Source organism: Nannobrachium achirus, assembly GCF_963921795.1.
Source record: "Nannobrachium achirus genome assembly, chromosome: 14".
Lineage (NCBI taxonomy): Eukaryota > Metazoa > Chordata > Actinopteri > Myctophiformes > Myctophidae > Nannobrachium > Nannobrachium achirus.
Window position 1 is genome coordinate 39,249,404 of NC_137821.1, and position 14,118 is coordinate 39,263,521.

The 14,118-nt window shown below is 40.9% G+C and overlaps 1 protein-coding gene across 1 annotated transcript in view; it reads left to right on the plus strand.

The window, feature by feature from the left end:
• Positions 1-3,771: 3,771 nt before the first annotated feature.
• ehbp1l1a (EH domain binding protein 1-like 1a) overlaps positions 3,772-14,118 on the plus strand; it is a gene marked incomplete at its 5' end in the record, with an annotated part of 61,585 nt that continues 51,238 nt past the window's right edge. Inside the window, one exon of the mRNA XM_080741606.1 lies at positions 3,772-3,875. Coding sequence (XP_080597732.1) covers positions 3,772-3,875 — 104 coding nt within the window. The remainder of the gene's footprint in view (positions 3,876-14,118) is intronic.

Consider the following 14,118-nt stretch of genomic DNA (forward strand, 5'->3'; position numbering starts at 1 on the left):
GGGGAGGTCTCTCTGCTTGAATCTTCCTTTGTTTAATTTATCTTACAGTACTTGACCTCTTCATGATACCAGGACACAAGGCCTTATTTTGTGGCCCTCCTGTGCCAGACAAAAATATAGTTTGGAGCACTATATAACAATATATTGTTTCAATAAAGAATAAGTCTTAGATTAGTTGTGATATAGTGGTGGTTATAGTCAAGGAGAAGAGGACGGAGCAGCAGCTACTCTGGGTCAGACCAAATAGCATAAAGAACACTCATTACTTTTCCAGTGCATATTGCTGAGTGTGTGTGTGTTGTATTTTTGAGCGGTGCAAACCGCCCCTATGTTTCACTTCGTTTTAACACAAACATTAGCACGGACCAATCAAAAGCTCCTCTGACCATGATGTCATATGTTAGCCAAACAGAACAGACACAGTGGCTTTCGATTGGTCCATCGGTCCCAGAATGAGTTTAACCAAAAATAATTGTTTTACTTTAAAATCTATTTAATCTAAGTTGATCTACTTGATAATGATTAACTCTAATTCAAACTCAGTATCATGATCCGATTACTTTTAGTTGGCAGCGGCTTATTTCCCTCTTAAATTGCCATGTAAATAAGAGAAGAATTTATCCGTTTTCAAAATTGATGTGATAGTATAATATCCTTCAAGTGGTAGAGTATCCCCTTGTTTATGTAAAATGTCTAAGAGAAGGGCTCCAGTAGGCCTATTACTGTTCTATATGATAAAGTGATCTTGATACAACAGACATCCATTTCCAAATTAAGTTGTGCTAGTGGCAGTGGTTACAGTGGGACCAGGAAATACAATTCCCAGAATAGTTTCTCAGATAAACATAACCTCACCATAATGGAGCTTTGGCGAAAGACCAGCTATAAAGGGTCTGCCATTCCCCTGTGTACTGACATCGCTACATTCTTCCTTATGTCTTCCTTTATTTTTACCCACCCAAATCCAGCTGTTTCCCAGCATATATGGCTGAGCAAATATCAGAAAAGACCCTAAGGAATGGGCTGGGAGCTGCTGGACACGTCACTCAGCAAGGCTTGGGGAACTCGACTAGAGTACAATATACACTCCCTGACACATTAATGTATTAGTAGTGGACTGTTTATCTACAAACTTAAATTGTTATGTAATGGCCAAGCATATCCTAAAGAACATAAAAATCTTACTAATAAAAACCATTCATTTGTGCTTTGGCTTTGTGTTTTGACCAGTGGCGTCAGTTCAGAAAAAGCTAAGGTATGGCAACATGACTGGTGTCTTGCAAGACACCAGTCATGTTGCCATGCCTTAGCAACAGGCATGATACATTTATTTTAAGAAATACATTTTATTTTCCCCCCGTGTGGAGAATATAATTATAATACCTTGTTAAAGTTTTGTTATTTAAAAGTAACTTTTATTTCCCCTCCTGAACCCAGGGTATGGCAGCTGCATACCCCTGCCATACCCAATTGACGCCCCTGGTTTTGACAAGATCTATATGCTGACTGAATGTTCACCCGTGAAAATAGGCCTCTTTCCTTCCTGATTTTAAATCTTGTAACAATCCGCTGCCTATACTCATTTATCTCATATATTTGTTCCATATGAGCAAATGTGAGGTCTTAAAGGTCATCTCAAGTTGGTCTTTTCACCGTGCAGTGATAAGGAGTCAGTGTTTAGCTTCTATACTCTCTGTCTCTCTGGAACAACCTCCCAGCTGATCTCACAAAACACTGACATGTTCAGTTTTAATTCAGAGAAAATAAAAGCACAAGGTGAGGTTATTTGCATGGTTTAGTTGCACTTGATACTTTGACACCATACTTACATCTAAAATGTTCTGTCACTTTGTGTCCAAACTGTCCATATTATGTGAACATCTGTTATACCACAGAACACCTTTGTTTGTGAAACACTAGATTTCTTTGTGGTATGAACTCTGCTCTGTATAAAATTAGATTGACTGATTGATTTCCTGGGATGAATGTTGTGAATGAGGACATTATCCCTGGAGACTTGCCTGTTGCTCTACTTTGACCTGAGGCAACACAGCACAACATTATTAGAAACCAAAGTGCATTGGCCCAATCTTGTTCTGCTACTTGAACAAAATGAATGCAGTAGTAGGCCTAAGTCAAGGGTCTTGAACAGGAGGGCCCTGGACCCCTTGTGGTACTACAGGGGCCGCCAAATCTTTGTGTAATACGATTTATTTGTAATTTAACTACTTGAACTCTAGATACCTATTCTGAGGAGAAATGTAGCCCAAAATAGCCAATCTACAGGCTCACAGCGCCTCGCTATTTCAGCAAAGTGGTTTTGTGCAGACTAGGGAAAAAAGGTCAATGAAAGGTCAAGTTTACGAAGTAGGCAAGTGGTTAAATATCTGAAAATACACATTAACAAGAATACAACAGATGATAGTGCAGTCATACAAGTCTATGAAACTATCTATGAAATATGAAAAGGTTTAATCTGTAAAACAATTTTAAAGAGGCTACAATAAGTGGGGATCTCGCTCTCAGCTAGAGGGAACTTGAAAAACGTTGAAGACCACTGGCCTAACTTAGTTGTGCAGATAATATTACATTCAATCACATGTAGGTGAATAACAGTTTATTTCAGTTGTCAGAGCTCAGTGGTTATATTCCCAGCTGCTGTATGTTGGCCACTGATTATAAATAGACAGGGTGGTGGGGGGGCTAAACTGGAAAATTCCCTGTCTGTCACTGAGGGACACTCATTTAGCTGGCTTGAAATGAAGGGGTTTGTGCAAGTTGTTCAAAGATAAACATTACTCGGGTAAAAACTCTCTCAGTGACCCGCTGGTAATTTTTATTTTGTATTCATCACCTGTTGAAGGTATCTCATAATAATTGAATGGGAACTTTCATAATAACTGTTTGGCCTCCGCTTAAAGAGTGTTTGTATGGGCGTTGCTAATTGCTAGGCCCACATCCTTTGCATGGCAGTGGCCAACAGCCATCTGCGGTATAGTCAAATGCAGGCATGGTGAAAACCACAAACAACTACTAGAGCATATTGCTACATATAGGCTGTCAGTGTCTACTAATTAAATTAGCTATACATCCCCACTTCCCCAGCCAGTTACTCTACAAATGAACTACATGTGAATCATCACACTACAATACTACTACTAATAATAATAATGATGATAATAATCATTGTTATTATTATTATTGTTGTTGTTTTTGATAGGCGCTCATGAATATTTCAATACAGACTTTCAGTTGTCTAAATCCCATAGCCCTGAGGGACAGTTTACTGTTTTGCTGAGGCAGCCTGTTTCTTTTATGCTAAATCTTTTCTCTGACTCATTTGGATTTTGAAGAGGTGGATGTTATTTATTATTATGAATATTAATAATCATAATTTAATTCTCAAGCCAGTGATTCATTGGCCTGACAAGTAGCCAATCGCAGCGTATGCTGACCGGTCGTCCCTCCGGGCGATGGGAACTAATAGGTTCTCAACTCATGCAGCGTGCGTTTATTTGTGATTTCATCTGTCGCCTGCTCTGCTCTCTGCAGCCTCTGCTCTGCGCTGTACGCAGTGTGTGACACTCAGAACATGTGAACTGAGGCGAGCCACCAGGATCACAACTAACCTGCAAGCCCTGGAGAGCAGCAGAGGATACACGTTTTTACCGAGGAGTAGCCAGGAGGAGACATAATGTATATTTTTTATTTCATTTTAACCGGTAATATCAATGTCTTTTTATCGGACATTATTTGACAAACTGGAACAACATGACTTCAGTTTGGAAGAGACTCCAGCGGGTCGGGAAGAGAGCCTCCAAATTTCAGTTCGCCGCCTCCTACCAAGAACTGATGATAGAATGCTCTAAGAAATGGTAAGTATATCCTTATAATGTCGATCGTGTATAACACATTAATGTACAATAACACCATACATTGTACTGGTATAGGAATGTGTTTTAATGTTTGGCAACGCTATTCTGATGCTGTTCCCTTGTCAAGTGGTCTGACAAAATGTTAAATAATAGTATAGCCTATAAGCACTTTCACATTCACTTCTGCAAATGGTTATTAAATACATGGTTTACCTACGTTTTCCTATTCGCCAGTTTTACCATATGGTGTATTATTCTGTAAGCGTGCGAATGCATAATGACATATTATATAGCGTCATAGTTGTCTTTACAATGTGTCTGAAGAAGTCAACTCTCATTACACATACATCTATGGTTACATATGAGGGAGCACACGCCCCAAAACTAACATTACTTCCGCGTCTGCAATGCTGTTTTCTTATAATAGCTGTCATGATGTGGTATCATAATATGCTATTAAAGTGTGCAGTAGACAGACTGACAGTTAGCACAACACTGGGCCGCTGGGCGACAGTGGGCGTAGGTACTGTAGTAAAGGTGTCAAAGTGAAATGATCGCAGCAGTGTCTGAGGGAGGGGCTCTGGTCTACATGATGAACAGGTGTACAAAGTGATGATGTCAGAGACTGTTTTGCTGACACAAGGGAGACATTCCCCTGTATGTTTCATTCAGACACAATTTCTATTTGGCTGGTTGCTCAATTGGGTCACATACTATCAAACTATCATAGAGTAACAAGTATTGACCATAGAATAGTAACAAAGTCAAGAACAACTATGGTGTAGCCTATTGGTGTAGGCTATTTTATGGAGTCTGACTTCTACTTTCACATCTATGATAGATACGAAAGTAAAAGTCAGACTCCATAAAATACATCTATTATAGTCTTGATTTAAGGCTACCTGCAGGTGTTGAATTCCATGGTCCTTTTGTGCATTTGTCTGTGGACAAGGTGGCACAATTACAGCTTTTCATCAGTGTCCCTATAGCATCACATAAACGTGGCAGACGGTGGCACCGATCTAAAGCTTAGGGTGTAGTCTGTAGTTTAATAATATACTACCATAATCTCATCTTGATGTCATCTATCATCTATGTAAACTGTTGACACCCAAGAAAGCAGGCTTCGGCATGTTATGACAATGTTAAGACAAAGAACAACTTTAATAGGTGGAATATTGTGTTTCAGAGATTTTTTTGCATCCTCATTATAGGTCAATAAGTTGGGGTCCAAGGGGAAATGAAGTGAGACCTACTATTGTATATTCTAGACAGATATCTCTACAGGAATGTTATCCCACTCTCACTCTGGTAAGGCTGCTTGCTTGAAAAACCCTTGTGCTTTCTTCAACTCCATTCTCCACGCTCTACCCCTGTATACAAGCGTTCCTTGGAATTTGGGCTCTGTGACCACAACAAGCCCTATTGACTGCTAGCTATATTTACAGGGCCCCCTGTCCTGGCAGGGCCATATGAATCTTGACACACATGGTGTCATTGGTGTGGCATAAGGTCGGTTAAGTAAGGGGGTGCCTGCGTGTCCTTTGGTCTTCTTGGGCTTTCGGACATTTTTTTCCCAGAGTGTTTCTTTTCCGGCTGACCTCAGAGTTAATTTGATAAAGTAATTGATTGTGCAGTGTGGACATAAGTATGGTGTGAGGCTGAATTCCGCTGCTGCCTTGTTGCACTGGGATTCAGTGAAGCACCAACTTCCAAACTCCATGTGACTCTGCTGACTGACACTGCTACTTACTGTTCAAGATCTCCTCCATATTGGCTATAATAACATTGGTGACTGGATCTGATCTCACTATGTTATTGCATTTGAATATATTCATATGCTTTTGTCAGGAAAAGCGTCAAATAAAAGTACCAACACATCCGATCTACAAGCTCAAAGGTGTGTTTTATAAATATTGAACCAATGAAGTGTATTAACAAGAGCTTGTGACTAAATAATAACTACATTGGATCCATTGGAACACAGGTTATTTTTTCCATTTCTGAAAAGTCAGTTTTGTACATGAAGGTTCCTTACCGTAGTTAGTACAAACAGTATTACGTGAAGATCAGCTTCAGACAGGCTCAGATTAAGGAAAACATACAGTAACAATTGATAGATTGATTGATTGATTTATTGATTGATTGATTGATTGATTGAAGACTTTATCAGAAGTTTGCATAGGAAAGGTACAGGACAGTACAGTTCACTGTTACAAGGTCAACCCAAAGGATAAACACTATAAGAAAGCTTTTGAGCTTGTTTCAATTGGGGTCCTTTTTTAAACTCGTACAATGAAACAATGACATATCTTTACAGTATGTTACCATAATTATGCAGAGCACACCCAAATGTACATAAATGTATCAAATGTATGGGAACTAGGGTGACCCTAAAGCCGAATGGTTAGGGTGCAAAATGCCCTTTTCAGCCTGTCCCCGGTTTGACTCCCGGCTGGCCAGACTGCTTGTGGTGTCATTCCCCTGCTTTGGGACTTTGGTCCAATACAAGCATTGCATTGAAAGACATCTATGACCGGATGTGCTAGAGTATTTCTCAAATAAACAAAGACAAAACTGAAGTAATTGTTTTTGGAGCCAAAGAAGACAGATTTAAAGTTGTTACTCATGTTAAAAACCACAACCCAAGTCCAGAGGTCTTGGTGTAGTCATACACTCAGACCTGCCACATTAGATCATTACAAAGTACTATCATATTAAGAATATATCAAGGATTAAAGAATGTATGTATATCAGACAGCTGCAGCTGATTCAGAACATTGCTGCTTGTGTCCTCACTAATACCAAGAAAGTGGATCCTATCACTCCAGCTCTTAAATTACATTGCCCCCCTGTATGTCAAAGAATTTATTTCAAAATACTGCTATTGCTTTATAAAGCATTCAATGGTTTAGGGCCCACATATATTTGAAATCTTCTGCTTCTTCTGCTATCCACAGAGTCAAAACCAAATGTGGAGAGACTCATGGTTCAGTTTTTAGTCTTCTAAAATTCTCAGTTTGTTAAAATGATTAATTTCTTGAACTGCACTGTAACTTTATTCTTGTATTTTATTTTCATTTTCTATTCTGTAATAACTATCTTTTAACTGTATTGAAATTCATTTTTACTATTTTGTGTTTCTTTTGCACTTTGTCTTATAATGCTTTTAATGTTTTGTGGAAAACACATTGCCTTGTCGTTGAAATGTGGCTATGCAAATAAACGTTCCTTGTCTTGCCTAAGTGCCAGCGTAGCTAGGTAGTTCCTTTTCACTACTGGCTGAGTGGCTGTACTTACTCGGTCAGTCTTGGCACCAGAGGAGTTCCATTAATTCCATTAGAGTTGCTCATGTCGCATTCAAACATGTGCCTCCAATCTCCCAGACCTGGCTTGTAGAGCCGGCCTGCCCTGCTGTCAGTGTGTTTATGTAGCCTTCAGCTGCATTACACACAGGCCATGTAGCAACAGGTTTTGCTTCTGTGTGTTGATATGAACTCTCCCTTGGAAACAGTTTACTTGACAAAACATAATTATAATTATGTATTTATTGATTTTTGGGCCGGTCAAATCAAGCATATGAAATATTATTTTATCTGTGGGAATCTTCCACTCCAGAACATCTGGTGACCGATTCTTCGGTGGCTCACGGTTCAGTCTAGTGTAGGTTAAATTAAAGTGTTTAATTGGTAATTTACTAGTAGTGGTTGGAATTACATAACTGCCAAATGACAGTTTGGTGAAATGCTTGCTTGATGTCTTAAATATCTAACCAGTAACAGGTTGTTTTTCTCGCATGCAGACACTACGCAGAGCAACACATGTTTGTCTTGATCTGAATCGGCGTGTGTCAGGAGAGCTAGGCCTCTACATGTTTGTAAATTTCTTCACAGGATGATCATGTGATGCAACGAAAACCACAGACCACATCAGGGGCAGAGCCCAACCTGTGTGAAGGAAGTGTGGGCTTCCTATGCATTGTGTAGCGCTCATAATTACAGCACATTTCTGATCCGTACACAGTCACACACTGATGTGCGAAGACGTCGGCCGGATGCAAATCCATTTTTAACATCTATTTGAGCTAATTGGCTATGCTCTCATGCTGACGCAAGAGAGCAGCAAGTTCAGTGCCTTGCTTGAGTGTGTTGGCTGTGGATGGACTTGCCTCAGCTATTGTGGGATTTAGACCTGTTTACATACTGTAGGTTACAGTCACGGGACAGTCTCTATAATAGCTATATTCCACCTGATTATAACTCTATGATTCTACCCCGTCAACCCTGACACCTTTCATTTCCCAGGGGTTGAAGAGCTGAGGCCAACATTGTCATGCCAGTTATGTCAAAGCAGTTTATGGCCTAGTTCTCCCCTCAGTGCAGACTGCATGTTGGATATGCCGCATAGAGTGGATAAACGCTTGTTGTTTATGTTTCCTCTGTAGAGGAATGTGTGAAATGTGGATCATCTTGACTGTTACCCCTTGTCAAAAGATAACTGATCGAGTAGGAAGCCTAATGGAGAGACAGAAAGAGAGAGAGAGTGTATGTGTGTGTTGTGTACGTGCGTGCATGCGTGTGGTGTTTTCCATGCACAATATCCTGAAGCTAATATTATATTTTCAAACCGTAGTCCTGGTTTATAATTGTTTCGGGGCATGTGACCTTCATGATTCTCCATGTATTTGACCAGCTTATTGGTATTGGCACCATATACACGGCACCTTATATATGACTCGTAGGTCCAAACACCACAGTAGCAGATAATATCAATACAGTATGTAACCTATAATCGTTAATGGTCAACTGTCACAGGTCGCCTAATGGAGTTCAACTGTAACCTTGGCCACCCTTAATTGACTTCAGGCTTCATAACAACACAGTAACCTCTTCAGTAGAGCAACAGGTGTAGGGTTGCCGTTAAGCTTCTAGTGACTGGTTGGCTGGTCGTTCAGTGACTCCGCCATTCTCTATTTCTGTGTTGTCGCTCTCTCACACTGGCCTTTCTCCACAATCCCCACAGTTGCTATAAGTGTCATGAATGCAACATGAGAAGTCCCAGAGTGAGTGTCCACACCCTTCCCTCAGTATACACTGTAAAATCCTGAGTGCTCATTTAACTGAGACCCGTAAGGCCATTTGGTTACATTTGTCACGCTGTGACGTCATATTGACTTCCAAATATGAAGGTTGACTCCTCTCCATTGACTTCCAGTATAAGTTTGACCGTAGGTTGCATTTACTAACAACCCCCAAATCCTGTGTTGGCGTCAGCAGAAGGATATAGCTGACCTGTTCCGACAACACAATGATGTTACAAATGAATTCCATCCTTGTCTGACATCATAGGCCTATGACATCTATGACGTCATACAATCATACAATCCCTTTTATGCCCATATATGGAGATCCCTGATGTCATCAATATTAAGCCCATATCTGGGAATGCCCATATATGGATATATTGTGTCAGTCTCATGTGGTCTATGACGTCAAACATCTATGATGTCAGACGTCAGTCATCTCCATATTTGGGTAAAATATGGCCACATTTTGTCCAACCAACCAGGTCTGTGCATTTATTGGGTCAAAGTTGATCCCATGCCAAAGCACCAGCTCTCGCCCAGCAGTCTGCTGTCACCCAGGCAGATTCGTGCACACGCCCATGTGCACACGCCCATGTGCACACGCCCATGTGGGCGACTCGCTTCTCTCCCTTAGGGCGTTTTACTGTTTTTTAAAGTTTAAAAAACAAAAAGCATAAAACAAGTGCACTCCATTGTGCACAGGTTTACAGTTTACAGTTTAGGCATTTAGCAGACGCTTTTAATCCAAAGCGACTTACAATAAGCAGATACAAAACATCACAAGATACTGTAATATGTCAGTACATCAACAGCAATATAACAAGTGCAAATGGATATCTATCTAGAAAAAAAAACACAATATAATCAAAGTTCTAAAAAAAAAACTAAAAACAAATGCTAACTATCTTCATGTATGGTCATTGATTTTCTGTAGTGCTAAGGGTTTAGGTGGAGTCTGAAGAGGTGAGGTCTCTGCCAGGCCAGGTTGGCTACCCAGGGCTCAGCTGATTGGTTAAGTGGTTAAGGTGCTTGCCATAGGCTCCGATTTGAAAAATCGGTGGAGGTTCTTTCTTGGCCTACTGGGACTGTGCATGTAAGTTTCACGCAGATCAATCCAGTGGTGGCCGAGATTAGCTGCTGCTCACAGACAGACAGAATCACAGGGGTCAAAAACGCAATCAGTGGGCTGGCGCTGGCGGAGGTAATTACGTGAAGAATATTCAGGGATGTGGCCTACTTGCAGTGAGCCCAATACATTTCGTGCTGAACTGCTGATTGGTCCAGTGTGAGATCAGACAGAGACACACTCACACACACACGCACGCACACACACACATACACATAGACAGCTCGGTCCCTAATCTATGATGCGCTGGCTTGTTGAGGCTCATAGTCACTGTCCTGTGCACTAAAGCAGAACCTCCCCTTAATGATCTAATAAAACACTCCATGATGCGAATCAATGCCATTTGACAGGTGTATTATAATTATTAATGTGTTTTGGATTTGGTTTTGCAACTTGTGCTTGAGTTCTAATGTAATCTTGTTGAAAATCACTGCACGCAATGCTTTCATTGACTCATCTGAAGGGGCTTGGCGATCTCAATCTCACAACTAAAAAGAGTGACTCAAATCGTGATGACTGATGAATGAAGTGAATAGAAAGGATTAAGTCTGCGGAAAGACCTGTCTCGAGAAGAGCTTAGGCCAGCAAGGTCAATGTCACCTTTTAAATCGCTTGTTGAACTGTAATAGACATGCTCTTATGTTATGTAGCCATTATTTAGTTTGACCGTGATCTATTCCATTTCTGTATCAGTATTTTATGAGTATGATGTTGTTGGCTTTTATGTGATCGGTAAAAACACAGCAAAATCATCTTGTTCAGTTCAACTCTGTGAGTGTTAAATTGAGATATAGGGCCATATTTTTGTCCATTATCCCCTTATCCATAAACTCTTTTGCCATTTTTTACTATAAAAAAAAAAAAAAAACACTTTTAAATGTTTCAAATAGCTGATCTACAAGCTCACAACATGTCGATGTAGATTGGCTATTTTAAGTATTTTAATGTGTTTTTCAAAATAGTAAAACATGGCAAAAGAGTTTATGGGGTAAAAGACATGGACGGAAATATAGCTGACGAAGTGAGATAAGGGACAGGAAGTGTCTGTCCAGTGTGATGTACGGGTACAGACAGACAAGACGTGATGAATGTATGAGTGTCGCTGTGTGTGGCCAAACCACGCCCTCCATTGACTCGACCCTGTGGGGAGTAAACACACCAGTAGAAAAGAAAACAAACCTGCTTATTATGTGTTAACGGTGTCGGTGACACACATACAACTCTCTCTCTCAACCTCATTCTCTGTCAGTTCTCTCTCTCTCACTTACTCTCTCCCTGTCTATATTTTGTCGCTCTTACCGAAAGAAGAAACATTGCATCTCCATATTTCATATTATGTATATTTAAATGAATACCCTATTTCATACTTTGTCATATTGTGTTCAAAGTATAAAACAATAGTCGATCTACAAGCTCACAACGTGCTGCATCCTGAATGTCTACTGATATATGCCCAAAATAAGGACCCTAGGTTGAACATGGAGCCTGTTTGTGGTTATTATAATTACTTAATACCATTAACCAAGTATTAACAAGAGCTTGTTGTGACAAAATAATATAATACAGGTAATTCTTTCTTGTTTGTTAGTTTTTGACATACAGCGATAATTCATGATTTCACTACATGAACCAAATCGTGTTTCTGTGCTATACATACACACAAGATTTAAATAATGACCAGTGATGTTACTAGGTTTTCAATGACCCACCAAATGACCCATTCAAATGGGTCCCAGAAAGAGTCCTCAATATAAAGTTTACGCGCGCAAAATGGCGTCGGACGTCGGTGGAATCAAAACATTGACGTTTCTATCGCCTGTTTAAGACTTTCTACGTGGACTTTATTTGTGTTAACGTAGGGTAAAGTAGGATGCTTTCAACCATGAACAATGGTGGTGTCTGTGGAAATTCTTTTTTTTTTTCTTTTACCGCGACGCGGTAAATTATTTTAACATGGACTCCAATGGAGGCGCATCCCCGAGACCCCAGGACCATGACATGAATGAGTCCCTGGGTGACTTGAATGAGTTTTTGATGCGGGATGCGCATTGCGCACGTAATGACATCACTGAATGACTGACATTTAGTCAGGCATTTCCTGATACTAATTCAATCTCCATGTGCATCCGTATTGCTACCAGAAACTCACATATATGTCCACTGTGAGGACATATATGTTTACCTCCGTTATATTCAAACCTTTATGGGAACAAATCTGATTTAATGGCATTCCAGTGCCATCTAGTAATATTTTTTTCTCACCTACCTCTTTCGCACGCACGCACGCACGCACGCACGCACACACACACACACACACACACACAGAAAGAGATGTTTATCTTCATCAGGCATGTCCTTGTCGCTACGGAGTCATAAGATGTTGATTTTCTCCTGGCTGAGGACTAACATCCTGCTCACAGCCCCTCTGCTGTTCTGAGAGCAGGCAGATGTTTTTTGGGCCTGTTTATTCTGCAGCTTGTATCAGCAACTCCCTTGTTGTTTAAAAGTCCCCTACTTATACTGCAGTGGTTCTCAACCTTTGCAATGTCAAGGATCCCCAGTTTCATATGCATTAGGCCACAAACCCCCACCCCCCCATTTGATACAATGTTTCTGAGACCCCAACCTACCCCCCCAAAAAATCAGTGGCGATCGTCAGTCGTAATTACTTGCACCAGCAGAGTGTGCAAGTAGGGTGATGATGAGTGCTGTCTGTATGTGGAACAAATGAACCAATGATGGCGTAGCGTTGGCACCAATTAGCCAATGAGGGAGCAGAGCCTTTGAACTCAATCTGTTTGTGTGTGGCACCAATTAGCCAATGAGGGAGCAGCGTTGGCATCAAGTAGCCAATGAGGGAGCAGTGTAGGCATCAATTAGCCAATGAGGGAGCAGGGCCTTTGAACTCAACCTGTATGTATGTAGCAGCAATAGCCAATGATGGAGCAGGGTTGGCAACAATTAGCCAATGAGGGAGCAGACAGTTCATCTTAATCTTGACAACACAAACAGCACTCATGACCCTACTTGTACGCTCTGCTGGCGCACAAGTACGCCATATTTGGTTACGAGTGCACAAGCCCTAAGTTGGCACCTCAACAGAATGCAGTCTAGTTTGACTCCATTTGGTTCCATTTGGAGATCCACTGAGCTACAGACCCACAAAGGTCCATGTAGTTCTTGACTATCAATAATTTAGCTGGGGACGCCCTGGACCCAGAAAGACCTTTGGGACACATTGAGAACATTGTGAACCACTGCGCTACTGCAGTGCTGGCCGCCCTCCTGACCTGATGTTTCATGTGTCACTGTCCCAAATCTCATACAGTACTTAATATTTCCACTATGACAGCTTGTAGTCCCAAACTAAAGGAAACTTCTGATCTAGCTAAATGTTAAAGGCAGGGTCTTGTAGTATCAGAGGTGGGGACTCTCAAGACACATGAATGAATTGGAAGTCACAATAGTGTGTGACTGTGTGTGCGTGCGTGCATGCTTGCGTGCGTGCGTGCATTTGTGCGTCTGTCCGTCCGACGGTCTCACTCCCTTCAGTGATCCAAAAAAACAAATCAGCTTGTTCTTTCTCATATTGGGATTTATTATGCAACTCATGCAGCCACAAACCATCCAACGTCAAACTGTTAAAGTATAAATAAACACAGACATGAATATTGAAACATAAGGCTTAAGTAAAAGGTACTGTAAAGCATAAACATTGCAACTTCCTCAGTGCTTCAAGTGAAAAGAGCAACCAAACTTTTCTTTCACGATGGCTAGCCAGATTGGGAACAAACAAACAAACCTTTCTCTGTCCAGCGACACTCCGTCAATGAACGGAAGAGTCGCTGAGGTGAATTAAATATTATATTTTGATGATTGCATGATTGTGTTGCATGACCCTGAGACACAGCTGCTGCTGCTGATAGGGATGAGGGAGGATAGGTAAGGAGGTCATAGCTGCCACATTAGTGGCCTCCCTTGTTTTATGGCTGTGAGAAAGAGATAATGTTCTTGGCTTTTTACAAGCTCTG